Source organism: Ictidomys tridecemlineatus, chromosome 6 (assembly GCF_052094955.1).
Source record: "Ictidomys tridecemlineatus isolate mIctTri1 chromosome 6, mIctTri1.hap1, whole genome shotgun sequence".
Lineage (NCBI taxonomy): Eukaryota > Metazoa > Chordata > Mammalia > Rodentia > Sciuridae > Ictidomys > Ictidomys tridecemlineatus.
The window spans coordinates 188,159,683-188,180,568 of record NC_135482.1 but is presented as its reverse complement, the minus strand read 5'-3'; the positions used below and the strand labels follow the sequence as shown (position 1 = coordinate 188,180,568).

Here is a 20,886-nt window from a genome sequence, read left to right as displayed (position 1 = left end):
ATGGTTTAATTCTCTAGGGGCAATATCTGGTATATTACTAAATTGTCTATTTCTAAGCAAAAACAAACAAACAAAAACCCACCAAAAAACCCCCAAATCTCTCCAGAAAGAGATTTAAAATGAGATAGTAATTTTCCTGAATCCCTCCTCCTCCTTTCTGGACCTGATACTGACATCATGGTCTTTCCTTTCTACTTATGCCCCCAAGAGTTTTCATAATAGTACCAATAAGAAGACATAAGGGTCATATTTTTTTCTTTTTAAACTTGGACCAGAGGCAAGCATGTCTCCACACAAATTGGTCTGGATGCATTTTGTGCGCTGGGTCCTGTTTTTGATCAGTTTGAAGCTCTGCAGATGTTTGCTTGGTAGCCTACGCTGGTGACTGGTTGGGAGTTGGCCAGTGGCAGAGCAGACAGGAAGGGAAGCTTAGGTAAATCATGGTGCTCTGCAGCAAGACGGGGCCTTAGGAAGGTTCCATCGTTCCTTAATACTGCCACACAGAGGACCAAACTTCCAACACACTTTTTCCTTTTCTCAAAAAATTAATTCACTGGACGGTTCAGCTCCTGCTGTATACCAGGTGTTGTCCCAGGTGATGGGGAAAGAGCTGAACCTGTCTTCACCCTGCAGGTCTCGCAGTCATTGGCAGAGACAGATGTATAAAAACATGGAGTATCTCACTTTTCTTTTATACAGCTCTACATGTAGTTTTGGTTTTTGGAGTGCTGGGGGTTCCTCACACATTCTAGGCAGGTGCTCTACCACTGAGACAGAGTCTTACTAGGTTGCTGAGGCTGGCCTCAAAACTTGCGATCCTCCTGCTTTAGCTTCCTGAGTTCCTGGGATGACGGGTGGGCCAGCACTCCTGGCTGAGATACATTTTATATACCATAGAAGTCCCTTATGTAGGCACACAGTTGCACCACTCAGTGAAGTTCTAAAAATCTCCCCAGGAACATCTCTGCAACTCTGTTCCACCACCCTGTCAAGGTAACTGCTGGTCTACTCTGTATCTCTGTAACCCTGCTCTTTCTGGCTATTGCTTGTAAATTGAATCATATAGAATATGGCCTGGCTCCTTTCGCATAGCGCGGTGTTCTTGAGGTGACACAGCAGGTGTCTGTCATTCCTTCCCTTTGTTGTGAGTAGATGGATGGTGCACCACACTGTCCACTCGTCATTTCCCCTGTTGGTTGCTGTAATAAGGCGGTTGTGAATATTGTGCCTACACATATCTTGTGTGGATGTTCGTTTTCAGTTCTCTTAGAAGTGAAATTGCTGGGTGTCATGGTAGTTTCATGTTTAACCTTTTGAGAAGCAACTTTCTGAAGTTATAAGAAAGTTATATGTGACATCATCTTATATCTCTGTAGCAATGTTATGATGTTTTTCTGGGATTTTTATGTAGTTCAGGAAATGTCACCTTGGAGCTGATGTTGAGCTCCTAACAAGGACAGAGGACCCTCTGCAGTTTTCTCTTCTGTGCTCTGTGAGGCTTACCTGGGGAGGGGGTGTTCCACGGGCGGAGCTGTGCGGAGGTTGCCTGGCCTTCTCATAGAATGGCAAAGTCAGGCTCAAACTGGAGATGGGAACTGTGGGCCAGTGTGGCTTCACAGCCATTGAAGTCTGCGCTGGGGGATGAGCTGGCTGAGCGTCAGCAGGAGAGCAGTGACAGTGCCAGGTAACCCAAACAGCACAGCACCCCGTCAGCTCTGAGGAAGCCGCTCCTATCTCCCCATTGACCAAAGAGGAAACCTAGCTGCCCTGTCGGCAGAAATCAGTGTCCTTGACCCATAGCCTGTTTCTTCGGAGGTCGTTCTGCAGGGGTCATGGTGAAGCAGAGTGGACAGACCTTAAGCTTGGCTTAAGGGCTAAAGAGCTGATTGTCCTCCCTCTTGCTGTGTCCCTGAGGAGGGGGCTGACTTCAAGCCATCCTCTCATCTGCACAGGTAGCTGCCTCTGAGCTCGGGAGGGGTGGTGATGAGGAGAGCCGTGTGCAGAGAACTCTCTGGAGGCTGCTGCGAGTGCCCACGGGGCCCTGTTTCTTTCCCCCTTTCCTGGTGGGCAGCTGGAGGACAGGCCAGGGAGCATGGGGGTGCCATGGGAGGAGAGGGTGTGTTCCCCAGTGCTGTTGGAGTGATGCATGAGAAATGCTTGCGAGGTCGCCGGGGGCCCTGGCTCTGACACTGGGTTCCTTCAGTGGAATCACCAGCTTGGTGGGCAGAGGACCAAGTGCTTCGTAGCAGCCATCTGACAGTCTAGTGCTGGGCTTGGCAAACTACCACTGCCCTGAGCCAGCTGCGTCAGCTCGTGAGCTAGGAGTGGTTCTTACCTTGTAAAAAGATTGTTGAAAAGAGAGAAGAATGTGCAACAGAGGTATTTGGCCCAGGTCCCCTGAGGTGTGTGCGTGTGCAGTGTGCACGCTGCACTTGCAGCATATCACCTGCAGAACTCTTGGTCCTCCAGGGTTTGTGTGGGGCAGGGGACTTGGCTCGGAGTCCGAGGATTTCTGAGGGTTTAGGATTTGGCCAACATGGAGTACTTCTTGATGGCTCCCGTTCTCTCCTGCTTTTGCTGCCCCACGGGAGGCTGAAGGAGAATGTTCAATGGAACACTTTTTGTGTGTATGTGTGGGGGGGTTGATGGTCAGGTTACGTGTATTCCTGTGGTCACAAATCATCCTTGTTTCTGACCTTAGCATTGCTATGCCAGCCCTTTCCCCGTAATACCTCTAAAAGAGAAAGGATTTTCAGGTAAAGGAAATGCTCTTAGTGGTTGAGATCTGCATATACTCAGATCATTTGGACTGATGTCTGGAAGAGTCGCTTTCCTGATACGCTGTTACACGAGCTTTTATAAGATACATATGGGAAGGCAGGTTTGCCTTGAGGAGTTAGGTGGCCTTGGTTCCAGGTGGCAGCGTTCTAGTGTGACAGCCAGGGTGAGCTTGGCGCCTCGGAAGTGGGAGCCGGGCTGCTGGCGCCTGCGTGCCTGGCAGGGTCAGAATGTTTTCCGTGGCTTTGTTCTTAGCAGGTTGGTTTTAATAGCAGAGGTGCGGGGGTTTATTTCCCAGCGAACCCCCTAGTTTATTTGAAAGGGATCACGTTTTTCGTGCTTACCTAACAGAACTGCCCTCATTTTGTGTCCAGGCCTACTTGGCATGGCCACCCCGGGCCTCCTCCAGCCTTTTGGGGAGGCCTTCTGTTGAAGGAAAGGGGACTAGACACCACTGGGAGGGCCTGGGGAGGGGCCGAGGTTCCTCGCTGGGGGGCTTCAGGGTGGTGGAGTCCTAGGCTGCATCTTGCTCCGAGCTTTGCCACTAGGGGCAAGTCGAGCTGAGGATCTGCAGTTCTGCACTTCCACTCGCCCCTGTGCCCGGCCTCAGCTGCTCCACTCGCCCTGGCCACCCTAAAGTGTGACGATGGCGTCCTCACAGCAGGTTCATGTGGTCAAGCTGGGTACAGACAAGATGCCCTGTGGAGCGCCTGGGAGCATGTGGCACAGGCAGGCTGTCATCGTCCCCCCTGCAGGGGAAGGGACCCAAGCAAATGTGTGCTGCCGCTCTCACAGAGCTTGGACCACAGCCCGCCAAGGTAACTGAGCAGGCGGTGGAATGTGTCACGCACTGGGGCCAGCACAGCACCTTCACCCTGTGAGGAGGTACTTCCTCCTCATCTTGAATGTTTTAAAGATTGGTTTGCATATGACTTTTTATTAGTGAGACCCGTTTCTGCCATTTAAAGATAGTAGGTGCTGGCATCAAGATCCCCTAAGTTGAGGATCGGGTGTTAGGAGACGTCCTTGTGGTTTGGATATGAGGCCGACACATGGAGACTCATAGTGTCCCCGTTTATTTCCTCCTCTTTTCCTTTCCCTTCTCCTCCCCCCCCCCCCCTTTCCCTTCTCCTGCTTTCCTGTCAATACCACAGAGCAGGTTTTCTGGATCCTGTGATCATTAGGGTTGGAATGACATGTGTACTCCCGGGAATGTGTTTACTAGAGCACGGGGCGGGGGGGGGGGGCGGGGCGGGGGCACCTGTGATACCTTCAGAGAGCCCAGGGAGGCCGACCGAGCGCTGTCACCAAGGAAAGGACATTCCCTGTGGGTGGACCTGTGGTGCTTACTTGCAGTGACCACTGAAGTTCTCTGTGACCCGGAGGGAAGTTTCTGTATGAACCTGCAGTTTAGGCCTCAAATGTGAAAATTGGTATTTCATCACGGACAAGTGATAAATGTCCTGAGAGAGCACTCAGAAATGACAGTGGCTTTCCTTTTGCTTCATGCTGCCCAGCCACATTAGCAAAGAAAGTCTTTTTTTTTTTTTTTTTTTTTTGAGAGTATTTAAAGACTGGAAAAATTTGTCAATTCTTGAGCTTGTTGGAGCCATTTACTAAAGATATTTATTTGGTAAAAAAGGTTTGTATTTTGGAGATGCTAATTAACCACTAGTTCAACCTCCTCCTCTTTGGGGCCAGAGGTGAGGCTGGGTAGTATGGGGCTGGGTGTGGGTGAAGGAGAGGGAAATGCCGAAGGGGAGCTGCAGACCCCTCACCATGGGCCTCTTCCTAGGGCAGCCCGAGCCACGATGGACGTTTCCAGCTGTCCCTGCTGGCATGGGAGCCTGGGCGGCGGTGGAGCTGTCTCCTGGACCCCACCCTGGGGCGGCCTTGAGGCTGCTGGGTGCTGGGTCTCCGGGAGCTTTGGCTAATATGGACGCTGGGATCTCCTCCCCAGAGATGGTGATGGCACTGGTTCCAGGCTGGCATGCTGCTGTGTTTAAAGGCCCCCTGTGCAGCCCTGGTGGAGAACCCTTGCCCAGCAGGGCCCCGGGGACAGGATTTTTGCCTGAAAAACGTCCTGTAAAAGGACATTTGGCTTTTATTTATAGTTTTTTTTTTTTTTTGCTTATAAACTTTATGTTGGCCATATACGTACATATTCCTAAATGTTCAAATATTTTATGAAAAAGGACAGATTCTTTTTCAGATTGGGGAGACTGTATGTAAGACCCTGATAGTGATATTTATTTATTTATTTATTTATTTATTTATTTATTTATTTATTTATTTATTTATTTAGAGAGTGAGAGAGAAGAGAGAGAGAGAGAGAGAGAGAGAGAGAGAGAGAGAGAGAATTTTTAATATTTATTTTTTAGTTCTCGGTGGACACAACATCTTTGTTGGTATGTGGTCCTGAGGATCGAACCCGGGCCGCACGCATGCCAGGCGAGCGCGCTACCGCTTGAGCCACATCCCCAGCCCCCTGATAGTGATCTTTAAAGTTAGGACGAGCGACCTTTATGGGTGAATAGGCTTGACTTGGACAAATTACCCAGTGCTACTTTGAGTACAGAATACCTCTTGAAGTTTAATGGCCTGATTAATCTGATGAGATGGATTTTCAGGGTATTTATTTGTTTGTAATTAGCTTGAAGATCTCTAATGGGAAGGATAATTTGTATTAAAAAATGGGAAATTGGCACAGTTCCGCCATACCTAAGACTACAGCAGTTTTGATCTCTCGGGGCCGTCTTGCACTGTGGTGTGCGTGCCGCATTCTCAGTCGGTGTGTGCTTTGGCCAGTGTTAGTGATTTCTAAAAATGTCCCGGCGTGGAGTGCTGCTGTGAGGATGAGCTCACTCGTTCCTCGAGTGGCTTGCTGGAAGTGCACCCCTGTCCTGAGGGGCTGGGCGGCACTGGCCACGGTGCCTCGGCCACAGGTTTGCTGGAGGCCCTACTTTTCCCTTCTTACCAAGGCCGGGTTGCCCCCTGTTAAACCTGCGCAGTGGGTGCAGAGCTGTCAGGTGTCCTTGTTCGTCTTAGGACATCTTGACACTAGCTCAAGGTCGTGCAGCTGCATGTCCCAGCAGGAGGCAGTCCAGGCTCTTGCTCACTTCTGTGCGCTATTTTTCTTGCTGTCAGGACTTGGAGACTGATCCGCAGGCTCAAGCTTGGAGTCCCCTGGCTGTGGTTCCAGAACGGCTCTGTGCCGGGACAAGTCACGTGACAATGGTAAACTGAAAAATTAAAAAAAAAAAATGCCTTGTCCTGAGAGAGCACTCAGAAATGACAGTGGCTTTCCTTCTGCTTCTCTGCCCCGGCCGCGTCCCTGCTGTTACTGCTGCTGCAGGGATCGTGATGGACAAGGGCCAGCTGTTAAAACACACCAGCTTAGGCAGAGTTTCTTGGTTTTAATGGATAAAACAGGAGAAAAGCTTAGCTTCACTCCCCTGAGTGGGCTGGTGTGGTCTGACTGCAGTTGGTAGCCGGGCCAGACATGGTCAGAAGAAAACGCGGTAGCTCTTCGGGTTTAACGCCACCAAATACTTAAGACATCACACAACTACTGTCGTGAGTTCTCTCAAGAGATTCTGGGGTATAATAAGTGCTGTGGAAACCTGGACTCCAGAGGGGCAGAGGACACACCGCTTGTTGGGCATGCAAACCAAGTCCAGATGGCGCCTGCACTTTGCCAGGAGGAGTGGTTTGTGAGGCCACGCCATGGAGCCATTAAGATGGTGAGGATTCCTTATGGGCTGACTGCTGTTTCTAGATGATGTTAATCGAGTCAAGCTGTGTGTCATCAGTTAGGTATATGTACCTCTGCTGTCTGGCAGAGAAGCAGCTCCTGCTGTCTCGGGTGCCCGCTACTTTGATTTCTCGCTCAGTCCCTGCTGAGTTCACTCGCAATAAAGTAGTTCCCGCTTCAACCTTCCAGTTGCTGGTCACCTCTGGGTTATTTGCCCAGCTGGACTTACTTACCCGCTCGCTGGGTTACTCCTGAAGCCAGCAGGTTCCTGCTGCCTGCTTTGACACGGCTGGGCTGTTCTTGGTTTCCCATGAGGTTGGGCCCCTTGAGAGGACCAGGCTTCACTCCTGATAGGTGACAGGGAACACTAGTCTTCTGGCTTCTACGGAGAGTGCAGGCCAGGTGTGGGGCGGAGAGGTCCTCTCAGGAGGCCCTTCTTGTTGGTTGCAGTTTCGTCAGCTGCCAAGGTAGACCTACAGATGCCCCTTGAGTTGTGCTGGGGCCATGTCCCAGGAAACCCGTGGTAATTGAGAATGCATGTAAGCCACCTGCCCGCTGTGCACCGCAGTGGAGCAGCAGGGTCCCCATACTGTGTCAGTCCTCCCCCCTCGTGTTCATGGGACCGACTGGGTGCCGGGCTCCCTGTGTCTCCCAGCATCATTGGAAGAGCCTCCCACCTGTCACTAGCCTGGGGAGAGATTCAGATTTGAAATTCCAAGTGTGGTTTTTGGTTTCTACCGAGTTTGTATGACTTTTTTTTTTTTTAAGAGAGAGAGAGAGAATGAATTTTTTAATATTGATTTTTTTCGTTCTCGGCGGACACAACATCTTTGTTTGTATGTGGTGCTGAGGATCGAACCCGGGCCGCACTCATGCCAGGCGAGCGCACTACCGCTTGAGCCACATCCCCAGCCCTTGTATTACTTTTGAATCACCCCAAAGTAGGAAAACCCCTGTTTAATCATCAGAAGTCGGGCCCTCTGCACCAGTGAAGGTGGAAGCAGGCGGATCCCAGGTTGGTTTCACTCTGGTGGGTGAAGGTAGCCAGGGGTCTGTACTGGGATGGTCCTTGTCTTCCTGAAACTGGAAAGTTGTGGGCTGACCATGTAACTAGGGCTGCAGCCTGGTCCAGACGGTTCTCTGGGGCCAGTCCGTCAGTTCACAGCTGCTGTTGGGACTTGACTTTGCTTTGCACCCTTGCCTGCTTTTTGCCGTAGTCTGATCTGGAAAAGCCAGGATGGTAGGAGAAGGAGCAAGGCTGTGTCCGCGGCCACCACTGTGCACTAAGCCCTGCTCTGGGAACACAGGGATTCCTGCTGGCACCAAGTGGGCTCTGTCCTTCCTTTCTCAGAGGACTTTTCGGTGGCATGCCTTTGAACCTCCTCCGCTCTCAGGGTGGGTGGACCTGACCTGCTGTGTGGCTGGAGAGTGCCTGGGGCAGCGCCCTTTCTTGGTGAGAGTCCTCTTCATCTAGAGTCCAGATCTGCCTGTGTCTGCCTCTTCCTCAGGAAAGGTTTCCTGCTAGGTTTGCTTGTGGTGCCTATGCCCTTCCTCAAGGGTCAGGGACGTACGTAGACTTCAGCTTAGGTGGGGAAGGGTCTGTTTAGAGGACTCGGTTGCCTGTGTTTGCTTGTCCTGTGGAGTGTCTGACTTTCCCAGCACAGTCTCTGTGCAGCCCGTGCAGCCTCCACACAACTTTGCCACTGAGTGTGAACTTCATCATCCCATCTCCTCTTGCTTCTGGGCTTTTTTTGGTACAGGGGATTGAACCCAGGGGTGCTTGACCACTGAGCCACATCCCTAGCCCTTTTTATGTTCTATTTGGAGATAGGGTCTTGCTAAGGTCCTGAGGCTGCCCTTGAACCTGGGATCCTCCTGCCTCAGCCTCCCGAGTTGCTGTATCACAGGCATGTACCACCATGACCTGCGCCTCTGGGCTTTCTGGATGGAGTTGGGGAGGGAGAGAGGCAGTAGACTTTGGTCGGAGATGCTAAAGGTGGTAAACTGGGAAGCATTGAAATGATGAGAGGAGAGCATGATAATACAAGTGGGGCTGAATAGGTTTTCAAATAGGTCAGGATTTTCATCCATCTATCTGTCTATCTTTTCTTTGCAAGTTTTGTTTTCTTCTAGGCTTTTTTCTATGAGCAGATGCTTTGCCCTTTGTCAGTCTATATGTGGTTTTGTGTGTGTACCTGACTTTTCTCTGAAAGCTTAACATGCCACAGGCATTTCCCCCTGCGATTCAAATACTGCACAGCCAGCGTAATAGTAGGGAATTTGCTGAGTGCTTACTTGTTCTCCAGGCTTTGGGCCAAGAACTTTCCATGAACTACCTCATTGAATCCTCATGATCAAGCTAAGAGGATGTCCTTCTGTCTGCCCTGTGATATGGATGAGAAGGCTGAGCAGAAAAGACACTGAGTATCTTGCCCTTGGTTACAGCGCAGGCAGAGGGGTGGAGGAGGGGTTTAAATCCAGCCAGGAGGTTTCTGCCTCCTGGGTGGGGCTCTCACTTGGGTCCATGTCTTTATAAAGGTTGTTTAAAAGCTGGAATCAATATTCCATTGTTCATGTACATTACATGTTGCTTAATTGGGTTGCTTTACTTTAATTCCGTTTTGCATTTTAAGAAACTCGGTTGTGTGCGTCTGCTGGTGTGGGTGACTGGAACGTGGGCCGAGGACGGGTGGATTCCTAGGTTGCCTGATCTACACCTGGACACTTGCAGAGTAGCGACAGAGTACCAGGCTTGGGGTCCGCGCCCAGGGGCTCGTTTTCATTCCATGTTTGCCAAGGCAGCAAGTCGCTGTCACTGGCCCCTCTAGGACTACTTGCCCCCTCCTGTCACTGCTGTGTGTGTAATCAGTCACTAAAGAAGAGGCGGTCCCTTCAGTCTAGGAGAGGCAGCTCTGTGGAAGTTGCTGGGTACTTTTCCTCGATGTCCTTGAGGATTGATGGCCATTTTGTCCAGATGGAGGCGTGTTACTTCACAACAGGTGGTCAGCCGTGAGGGGTAACTGAGAGATAGAGGGCTCCTGTGTGTGTGCACACAGCAGGTTTAAGGTTAAAAAAGGTGCATATTTACAGGCAACGTAAATTTTACATGGGAATCTGGTCTTTTCAGGTTTTTCTTCTTAGCATCTGAACTGAATTTAGAGGGGTTTTCCTCTTGGGGGTCCTTAGTAGTGACCAGGCCTTGTTTGAGAGCTCATGGCCGCTCTCTCCAGTGTTGGGTGGTTCTGTGCTCAGGCCGGGGGCCTTGGTCTGGTGCTGGTGACCCGCGCTCACCCTGATGTGGAGAGGTGACGGTCGTCTTGCTGGTTTTCCATCGCTGTGGGTGACCAGGCGATCCCAGGCTTGTTTTGCGCTGGCCACCTGGAACAGCGCTGTACCGTCCTACAGTGAGGAGCTTGGAGACTGCTGACTCTCGGGCCCTCGGGCCTGGCCCTTCAGGTGCTCGTGGTCCTTGGCCAGGTGTGTTTCCACAGGTAACCTGAGGAAAGTGAGGGCCTTCTCGGAGCCCAGCCCTGTGCCTGGGCCTTTTGAGCTGGGTGTGCCTCTTCCCTGTGCTTTGGTCAGTTATTAAAGTCCTGACCTCCACGTAGTTCAGTAAGTGCCTTGGTTTTTCTAGATCTTTAATTAAAGATTGGCAGGAGTAAAGTTGAATATGAGGAAGGTAGAGAATTTAGCTGAATGAAATAGGCAGATGGCCTGGTTTTGTCATGAGGAGGAGGGTGGGGAAAGGGGTACGAACACAAAGCAGGAGAGGCGGGTCCTTCCCAGGGTTCCCTCCTGGCCTGGCCACCCCCAGGCAGGAAGTGGGGCTGGCTCTTTAAAGGGCAGCGAGGTTCCTGTGACTAGAGAAGACGAGTGTCGCCATCGGTTTTCTCCTGCCGTATGGGAAGCCACACACTGGGTCGGTAGTGGACATTTCTCAGTCCTGGATCTGGGAAGTCCAAGAGCTTGGCCTTGGCCTCTGTGAGGATCCCTCATGTTGGGGGCAGGCGGATCTCCGCGGAGCTCTGGAGAAGACACCCCGACCGCAGCAGGGCCCGCGGCTGCCAGGAGCCGCCCTGGTGTGCCAGCCCCTGGCGGGCGGGCAGACGGGCCTTGGTCCTCGCGGCCTCTGGTCGGTGGGGACAGCATTCTTTTTGTTATGGTCTCTTTCTCCCAGACTCGTCCTTAGAGGAGGCGAGGAGGCCTGCAGCTGGGGTGGTGCGTGGGCCACAGGGCTCCTCCATGCCCTCCTTCGCCTCCGGCAGCCCCTCCTGGCCTCTCCTGAGGGGTGCCCCCGGTGCAGCCGTGGGGTGCTGCGTACCCCGTCTTGTTCTGGGAGAGGTGAGTTCTGGAGGGGGTGGGGGTAGGAGGTGGGGGCACCTTATCTGAAGCCGTGACCAGTGCTCAGGGCAGCCTTAACCCTCCTGAAAGGAAGTTCCCGAGGTGGCTGGCAGGATGGCATTTCCTCTGCCAAGGAGAGCTCCACTGCAGCAGAATCTCGAGGAAGGTTCCTTTCTGAACAGGCCTTCCTCCTGGTGCGAGCGTGTGTGAGGGGTTAGTGTTTCTTGGCATTGCTCGCGTTCTTATCCTGTGGCTGGGGTCGCCTGTGGAGCAGCGTGGCTGGGCATCTCTCTCCATTGGACAGGAACAGGCCTCTCTGCATGTTGACAGGGTGTTCTGAGAGGGCCTCTTCACCTTGGAAACAGTACAAGGTCATAGGAAATCATGAGGCCGGCCCAGGTCCTGGGGTGGGAAACACTCTGTCCCACAGGGAGCAACAAAGTAGCATAGGGTGACCGACCACCGGGACGGTTACCTGTTGGCACCATTAGGGTAGCAGTCTGCTGCTTGCCTTCTGCTTCTCTCAGGCTGCAAGGCTTGCTCTCCCCTGCCATTTCCTCCTCCGTCCCACACAGCAGCGGGCTCAGGTCTGGGGTCGGGTGGGGCAGCTAATGAAGAGCCATCATCTCAGCTGTCATGAGCGAGAGGGAGGAGGGTCTGCAAACAGGGCAGGAGCCGGAGCCTGTGCCGGAAATGGTCATGGTTCCCATGGCTCCGAAGGGGAGGCAGGACTGGCAGTGCCGGCTGCACCTGGCTTCTGGCGTCCCTCTGTCTCTGGTTGAGGAACAGACCAACCCACACCTGGTGACTTCTTGTTTCTCCTGATTCTGTGGGTCGCTGGGCAGTCCTGGCCTTTCCTGGGTGCTCTGCAGCCAGCTGGTGGCCCTGTTGAGGCTGGATGGCCTAGGGGGACCTTCTGCAGGAGCTGGGGCCTCAATGGAGTCCAGGAAGTGACTGATTGGTCTCCCCACTGGCTGGGAGGTGTGCCAGTCACCTCACAGGCAGGGGGGATTCCTTGGGAATTGGAGGGGCTTGGGGAATTCCTCCACTTCCCCTGCCCCTCTCTTTTTCTTGGTTTGAGGTGGGGCAGCAGGAGAGGAACTGACCTAAAACATACTGTGGCAGTCACCTGTCCGCCCGCCTTGCTTCTCCCCAGTGTTGGTTCTGCGTGTGTGGTCCCAGACCAGCAGCAGCAGCAGCAGTGTCACCTGGGAACTCTAAGTTCCAGATTGACTTAATGGGAAATTCAGCCTGTGGCTCAGCCACCTTCTCAGTGAGTCTGACGCGCTGAAGTGTGAGGACCTGCTCTTAGGAGTGAGGGTGGTGGCTGGCTGCCTTCTGACTTAGGGCCTCGGGCCCTTGCCACCTCTCTGTTGTCAGAAGAAATGCTGCCCCCAGCCTCCCTTCAGGCCCTCCGTCTCTGAGCGAGAGTCTTCTTTGTGATGTCTGACCTAGGTCCTGTTTGTGTCTGTGTATGTCTGCACAAAATCCACATTTAAAAAGTAACTTTACCATCAGGGTCACGGAGCATCAGTGTCCTGCTGCTCCTGGTTCCCAGGCTCCTGGGACACCCCCCGTGCAGTCTAGCAGTGGAGGAATACAGGGTGACGTCCAGTTGAGCAGGGGAGGTGACAGATTCCGACAGTAAGTGCTGGGCTTGAGATGTCTGGGCAGGAAGGTGATACCTCGCAAGCCATGGGTCCTAAGGCTCAGGCTCTGAAGGCCGGGCAGGAGCTGGTGCAGAGAAACCTGTCCTGGGCCCAGGAAGTTAGTGCCGGGTTTCCCTGAGGGTGGCTTTCCTCGGAATCTTGTAGAGTGCTCTCCAGGTGGATTTTGTGCATCCCCACCCCACAGCCTTGTGAATAATAGGTGTCCCCGACGGTTTTGATGAGCAGGATTTGGAAACACTGACCCAAACCCTGACCCTCACCCTGACCCCCTCGGCTTGCTCCAGGAGGCCTGGGGTGGAGCTGGGTCTGTCCTGAGTTAGGCTGGCCCAGACGGGTCCGTATGTAAGATCTTGTGGAACCCGGAGGTAGGGTGGGGGTAGGAGGGTCGGAAGGAGAGCTGAGAGCAGGGTTCTAGATGCCAAGGGACTGGAAAGTTACAAGGAGGAGGAGTAGTTGGCGGGCTCAAGTGCAGGGCACTGCGCCACTGGTGACCAGAGGCAGCTGAGCCAGGCTGCGGTGGGGTGGGGGGGCAGGTGTGGATGCCCGGCAGGACCTTCCCAGGAGGAGCTATGTCAAGGTGGAGGCTGCGGGTGCTCTTGTTTGGAAATGGGAGAAGCCTGAGCGTGCTGCCCTGGGCGGGGAGCCAGTGGAGGGGGTGGGTGGAAGAGGCAGTTGAAGTAGAGTCCTGGAGCAGAGAAGGATGGATTCCAAAGCCCAGCTTTTAGGATTGGCCTTGAAGAAAAGGAGGGCCACCCTACCTCGTCCCGGAGGGAAGGAGGTAAGGGGGACCGTGTGAAGGTGGACGTGGTAGCTGCTGGGAGTGGCCAGCAGCCACTGGCCTCTGCCCCGTTATTTTGAAGAGGAGATGCCCCCTCCCAACCACTGGGGCTGTGCAGGAGGGCGGAGGCCGGACTCGAGGCACCATGCAGGGGGGGAGGGTGCCAGGTGCCCACCGGGATTCTCTGGCCACCTTTGGGGATGTTCCCACCTCCCCAAAGTGACTTTGAGGGGTGTTCACCTGGAGTACCTGACAGGTTTGAAAGTATATTTTAGGGCTGCCCACGGCTTCAGAAATAATGCCCACTCTGGTGAATCGATGGTCCTGGGCTCTGGCTGCTGTCACCGACCCTGGCAGATGCAGGGCACTTGGGCCGTTTCCGAAGCCTGGAATACAAGTTCAGGCTCCCCGCGTGGTTAGGTCTCCAGCACTGAGAACAGCAGGTGCTCAGGAAGCGCACTGGGGCTCCGCCTGAGCCAGCCGTGGCCACGTGTGCAGCGCTTTGGTGGAAGCCCCGGGGGGCGGGAGCCTCAGCTGCCCCGTGACTGTGTGTAGCTTTCCACGAGCCAAGGCGTCTGCGCTGGCCTCTGGTCCCTGTGGTGCTGGTGTTTGTTAGGCTGTGGCTCCATAGGATGTCCCCTTCTAGTTTTAAGTGTCACTGTCTCTCTTTCATGTATCCTTCCTTCCTGGCCCGTGGTTTTGAGCTTTCTCACTGTGGGTGCACAGTCTCCGTGGGCCAGGCTCTGCCCCTCTGTGAGAAGGAGGCTGCCTGTGACTTGGTGCCTGCGTTATCGCTGTGCCTTGTTTTGTTTCCTGGGCGGGGAGGCTCCCACACTAGGCCACAGGCGGACCTGCTCCCATGGCTCCCTTGGGCAGTGCTTGCTGGGACCTCTGAGTGTTTCTTCCCCCACCAGGTGAGGGGTGGGCGCCTGACAAGACTCACTCCACTCTCTGGTTGTCACCGCTGTGTCCTGTGCCGGGGACCTGCTTTGGCCCTGCTGGGCTTCTCTCTACCCTCTTCTCTTATTCTCTTTACTTCCTTTTCAGTCCTCCCTCTCCTCTCTGACCCTTTCCCATCCTATTCCAGTGTCTTTGAAGGCTCCACGGACCTTCGAGGGTTGTCTCCGCGTCCCCTTTCTCCTGCATGCAGGGTTATTCTAAGGGAGAATGTGTCCCTAGGGCTGCTGGCTGGAGCCCTTTGATGCCCAGGGAGGTTCCTGGCTGGTGCTTGTCACTGAGGTGGGGCTGGGCAGTTGCTTGTTCTGAGGTGTGCAGCGGCTCTGTGCACCTGGCTCTGCTTGCTAAATGTTAGTATCCCCCCCCCCAGTTTTGTGACAAATAGCCCCTCACATCACTTCTGCACATTCCCTGGGGATGACAGGTTACTGCCCCCGTAGAGAACTCAGCTGTTCACACATCTCTGTGCAGGGGGCACCGCTAGGGTGGGTGCCTGACCATTCATGATGGTGAAGAACTTTTAGGAACTATTTCAAGGACACAGCACTTATGTGACAGAACAATGCAGGCTGCTTACTGTTTTCTGGGATTCGGTTGGATTGTTGCTGTAGGTGGAGGCAGCAGTTGTCAATGAGGGTGCAAAGGACGGTGGACACTGGGCTTTGCACCAGTCCCTCATGGGTGGACTGTCTGCCCCCTCATCCCCATCTGTTGCCTGATGTAGTAGATACCTGTGTTTTAATAAACACCCACTTGGATTTAGGTAATTTTGGGGATAGGGTGGAATTTTTGTTTAGACAAGAGTGTGCTGTTGGGATTGAACCCAGGACCTTATGCCTGCTAGGCAAGTGCTCCATCACTGAGCTGCATCCCCAGGCCAAGACAGGTTTTCCAATAAACTGTGTCCATTCTAGCACGTTCACAGAATCATTTAGGCTTTTAATTCCACTTTTCTTCTTTAATTGGGTAATTATTCTTGTTGCACGTTTACCACGTTTATCAGTCTAGTATACCTATGTAGGTGAGAGCCAGGAATCTTAGGTCCTGACCCTGAAGAACGGTGTTCCCAACCAGTCTGATCCTTGACACAGAAAACAGGACTATGGACTGAAGCATTATAAATAAAGAAATGATCATGGCACTGTGAAGTATAAAGGTTTTCCTTCTTTTTCTTTTCTCCTGCAGAACCTAAAAGCAGACCCAGAAGAGCTTTTTACGAAACTGGAGAAAATTGGAAAGGGCTCTTTTGGTGAGGTGTTCAAAGGCATTGACAATCGGACTCAGAAAGTGGTTGCCATAAAAATCATTGATCTGGAAGAAGCTGAAGATGAGATAGAGGACATTCAACAAGAAATCACAGTGCTGAGTCAGTGTGACAGTCCCTATGTAACCAAATATTATGGATCCTACTTGAAGGTAAGGCTTAAAAATAGTGCCGTTTTCCATCTTGCAGCACTTGGCTGAGCGGGGACAGGAAGGACTGCTGCAGCACAGCAGGCTTGCTCAGGAAGAAGGGTGACGTGACCTTTGCAATCAGAGCAAGCTGACTTCGATGGTCTATCATTTTAAATGTCGCCTATAGAAATTTATTTTTGGCAAGAAGTGTTTGATGTTGACATTCTCTTAGAAACAACAGAGAGTATTTCTGGGTGGGGCTTTGGCATCAAAACTGTCTCTCAGTATCACAGTAACTGTTAATCACCCAATTTTAGGATGATTTATGAGCAATAATAAAAACTCATGCCAGCCTAAGAATATTAATCTCTTAATGTTTTCCATCATAACTGCAATTTAATTTAATGCTGTTTTTAAAGACTGTGGCTGAGAATTGTTAATTTTGATAGCTAGTTTATCTCCACTTCTCAGAATACGAAACTGTAAGTTACAACAACAGAGCACTACAAACTATCCTTGGCCTTTATGCTATTCCTAGAATCGTATCAAAATGGTTTTCCCATCTTGATGGAACCGGTTCACTCTATTAGATGTTGCAGGGTCATCTTCTCTCCTGAGAAGTTCTAAGACTGTTCTTGTGTTTTGGGTTCCTAGAGGTGTTCATTTCATGAGCTACAAATGTGTAGTATCTTTTAAACTGAGTTTTGGAAATCAATTCTGAAATAATCCTCATGGAAATCAAAACATGGTAGGTAGAAATGACGATTTCCCGAGCAAAGCAGCACTACGCCTGGATGGTTAAGATTGGGTCTGTCCTCTCCTGTGAGTTTATCTATCTGCTTGAGAAACCTGCTCTGATGTAAAAAGGGATAATATAGGTTTTGATTTTGTGGAAATGTGAATAAAAAAAGATATTAGTTGAAGGTTGGAAATTCTGAGAACCATTGATTTACCAAAATGAATATTTAAAGGAAATCAAAATTGAGTGGTAATACTATTTTCCATTCTGTAAATGGTATCAATATGGCATGGCTAGCTCAAATGTAGCATTTTGAATTGGGAGTGAGTTTTGGAGTCAAATGTCACCAGGCTTGAATCTTGTCATCATTTACTTTGGTGTGTGGCCTTGAGTGAAAAAAAAAAAAAAAATTGTTTTTAAAGCTTCCTTGCTTCCTGATTTGTAAAATGGAAAATACCCATTGTTGCAGGGCCAGGGATGTGGTTCATTGGTAGAATGCTTAAAATCCTGGGTTTAGTCCCAGCACTGCAAAACCTCAAAACAAACAAGAACCCATTGTTGTAAAAATTAAATGGAAAATAAGAATGTGGAAGTACCTTCAGTCAGCTTTCCATGGCTGTGACCAAAATACCTGACAAGAGCCACTTGAGAGGAGGACAGTTTGTTTTGGCTCCCATTTTCAGAGATTTAGTCCATGGCCAGCAGACTCCTGGTCTGGGCCCAAGGTGAGCAGGACATGATGGGAGGGTGTAGCAGAGGAGAAAGGAGAAGGGGCCACAGGTGGATGTACCCTTTCAGAGCACGCCCCCGCTGGCCCATCTCCTTCTGCTTACAGTCGCCACCTGTCAGTCACCAAACTAGGATGGACTGATTGGGTCACAGCTCACAATCCGACCATTTCACCTCTGAATATTCCTGCATTAACACAGGCGCTTTTGGGGGACACCTCCTATCCAAACCATAACAAGTAGGTACCTAATCTTAATTTCCTTCCTTAATTGGTTGGATTTGTTGAGACCTCGTCTCTTAAATTGCCTTGTAGTGAAGGTAAATTACCTTCAGTGAAAGTATCCAGTGAGGTCAAACCAAGAAAACCGGACCAGTGAGAGCTGAGGAAGGAGGCCAGTGCCCAGAGTGAGTGTTGCGTGCTGGTGCCCCAGCGTGGCACTCACCAGGCAGCCGGGAGGCACCGCAAGCCTTCTCATGACCAGAGGAGAGCACGTGCGGCTTCCACAGGGGAGAGCCAAGGTCGAATGGATATTAGATTTCTAAGAAGAACAAGCTCAGCGTGGAGTCTGTGCTGTGCTGCTTCGTGTGCTGTCGGGTTCCTGCAGCAGTGGTGGTCCGCAGATTCCCAGTTGGCATTGATGGTTTGTGCTGTTGTATGATAGATCCTCAGAGTGTGATTTAGCTCAGCTGCCGTGTAACTGGAAATTAGGGCTCAGTGGCTACGCATGTCTTCAGCCTCAGCTCTGCAGCAGGATTTTACTAATTGTGGGGGTAGATGGCTTTACAGTGGCTCTGACTACGCATACCTAGAGTCCTGTCCAGTCTGTCTGGTAGATGGTTTTACAGTGGCTCTGAATACACATACCTAGAGTCCTGTCCAGTCTGTCTGGTTCTTGCCTGAATCACTGATTCTGGACCATCATAAAGCAACCTGACCTTGGTTCAGGGTTGCCCAGTGAATTTTATTTAGTTGACATAAAGCCCACTGCTGTCAAAAACTCCTTAAGTTTATAATAACTCAGGTATGAATTTATCTCTTGCTCACAGTTGCCCTGGTCTGGGGGCTCTTTCCCTTCAAACACTGATCCAAGACCTCCAGTTCCTTCCTCTGTCTTGTGCTTGGCCATCTTAAGTCAGTGGAGGCTCATGGGTAGGAGAGGCTATGTGCTCAGGCCTGGCCCAGAGCATGCCGTTTCTGTCCACGTTGCCCTGGCCAGAACACCCCTGACCACATCTAACATGGGAGGCTGGGAATGTCATGGAATTGCATGTTTAGTGGGTGGAGAAATGGGCTCAGTGCACATGGCTGGTCTTTCCCATGACATGAACTTTAAAGGAAATGGAATAACTCATGGGATGGTTTCTCTACTGACTGTCTTCAAGTCAGACAAAAAAATTGTGTAATTTTATCTTGTATTTTTAAATTTTACCAGGCTGACTGTCCTTTAGGAAGTAGTGCCATGAATAACATCTCCACCATTGTGGAAGGTTGCCTTCCATTTCGTAAATCATGTTAAAGCCCATTGTCATTTTATTTAAAACACGAACTGCTGTTCATAAACAGCATTAACGTCACAGTCAGCCAGGACAGGAACCCAGATTTGTAATCCTATCTGCCCATTCTTACATAATAGAATTCCATGGACTCCCTGGCCCACAAGAGGACCCTGTGACGGCCAGTCTACTCTCGCATTACCTTGGTAGCTTAGGACGTTAGTGTGGTCCTGACTGGCAGGCAAGAGGCGGATGACGGTGACTTGTTGGACCAGGTTGGCATTGCTTGTGCTGCATGTGGTCCCCATTGCCCTTTGAAAGCTGGTACTGTTCAGAGCTCAAGTTCTTCATTCTTTCCGAGGTGACTGGAGAGGGGGGGGTCTTAGGATCTCACCCCATGTTCAGGGGCTTTTACGTAGCAGGACTGGACAAAGGAGAGAATGAATACTAGCAGCTGGCGTCCTCATTGCTGGGTCAGCATTCAAAGGTTTCATGGTTATTATTTGGCTTCATTCATCTAGACCAGCAAAAAAGATGAAAAAGAGTAAGTGGTCAGAATGTCCTGAATCTTACTGCAGACCAGGAGGTAGGTCCATTTTGATGTGTAGCCATGATCAAATCTTAGATCACTTTGTGGCATGTTGTTGCCCAAGATTAAAAACAAAACAAGGGCTGGGTGTGGTGGTGCACACCTGTAGTGGCTCAGGAGGCTGAGGCAGGAGGATCAAGATTTGAAAGCCAGCCTCAGCAAAAGCAAGGCGCTAACCAACTCAGTGAAGCTCTGTCTCTAAATAAAATACAAAATAGGGCCGGGGATGTGGCTCAGAGGTCGAGTGTCCCTGAGTTCAATTCCCGGTAAAACAAACCAAACAAAAAACAAGTATGACAGCCAGGGAGAGAGGGACAGTGATGTAATATTGAAAATTCTTGTTTATGCTGTTGGATGCGAGGACTGGAAAGGTCTTGAAGATTATCACGCACCCTTCAGCTTCATTCATTGTAGCCTAAGTGTTTAAAAATGTTTGGAAAGTCAGCCAGTCGGAATGTTAACCAGAAGTCTCCATCTCTCAACTGTTGTACCACCAAAACACCATCCACAAGATCAAAATGAAAATGTTTGTTGGTGCGTGGGGTGTGCAGGACAAGAGAGGGAGTGTTGAGGGTATGTTTTTAGTGAGGACCTAAGATGGGGACAGTACTGTGAGGTGGGTGCAGTGTGGGATTCCACACCTCTTCTGCCCACAGTGGACTCTGGGCATTTTGTCGGGGGGATCGCCAGCTACCAGACCCTCCCTCAGGTTCACGGATGGTCACAGCCGGGGTTTTCGTCTTGGAGCATCCCCTGCCATGGGCCACTGACTTGCTAAGGGATCAAATGCAGGTAAACACGCTGATCTTATGGGATTGCTGTGGAGTTTGGGTCATGTTTGTAAAGTGCCTTGCATGTAATTAATTTCTAGTAAATGATAATTTCTTCTTCTTCTTATAATTTTTGGTACTGGGATTGAACTTGGGAACACTCGACCACTGGGCCATTTATATTTATTTAGAGGCAGGGTCTCACTGAGTTGCTTGGTGCCTTGCCGTTGCTGAGGCTGGCTTTGAACTTGCCATCCTCCTGCCTCAGCTTCGGAGCTGCTAGGATTATAGGTGTGCTGGGGTTATAGGTGTGCACCACTGCGCCTGGCTGTGTTTTTTTAATTAATATGAGAAAAGTTATCCAAATAACTCAGCTCATCAGTCTGAAACTGATTGTCAGCATGCTGAACATGGGGCTTTCTTATGCTCTTTTAAAATGTTACTTAGGTCGCAGACATCAAGCCAGACATCAAGCAAATCCGGTGTGAGGCCCAATAAAAAAGAATATAAATGGCTTTTCAAATCTTTATTTGCCATCGTTTTTATTTTTTAATTCTTTTTTTGTATTTATGAACTTTGGAGTAATTGTCTACTAGTGGATTCAGATCCCTGTTTTATGTGTAATTTTCATCAGTTCAGAGATTGTTAGGATTGTTTTACCCAAAAAATTCACTAGAAGGCTATTAAGGGAAAATCCCTCAATGAATTTTAGAAAATAAAATTATTCTGCTAAAGTGTTGGTGACATGGGCACATTATAGAAAATAGCACACTTTTAGAGTAATTTTCAAAGCTGTAGTTTTTAGACTTCTAGTTTCCTTTGGGGAAGGGAGGGGGGAGAAAAACAGTAGTGCCTGATGAAATCAGAAAACAATCACATTGTGAAAGGAGAC

At 50.7% G+C, this 20,886-nt stretch overlaps 1 protein-coding gene across 3 annotated transcripts in view; it reads left to right on the top strand.

Annotated features, from left to right (window-relative positions):
• Stk24 (serine/threonine kinase 24) overlaps positions 1-20,886 on the top strand; it is a 100,785-nt gene that overhangs the window by 32,696 nt on the left and 47,203 nt on the right. The window contains exons 1-2 of one of the 3 annotated variants that reach the window (XM_078016244.1): positions 10,736-10,873; positions 15,464-15,694. In XM_078016244.1, coding sequence (XP_077872370.1) covers positions 10,775-10,873; positions 15,464-15,694 — 330 coding nt within the window. In that variant the 5' untranslated portion in view covers positions 10,736-10,774. Of the gene's footprint in view, positions 1-10,735; positions 10,874-13,228; positions 13,322-15,463; positions 15,695-20,886 lie in introns of those variants that run through there. The other 2 variants (XM_040281668.2, XM_078016245.1) reach the window with 2 other exon arrangements.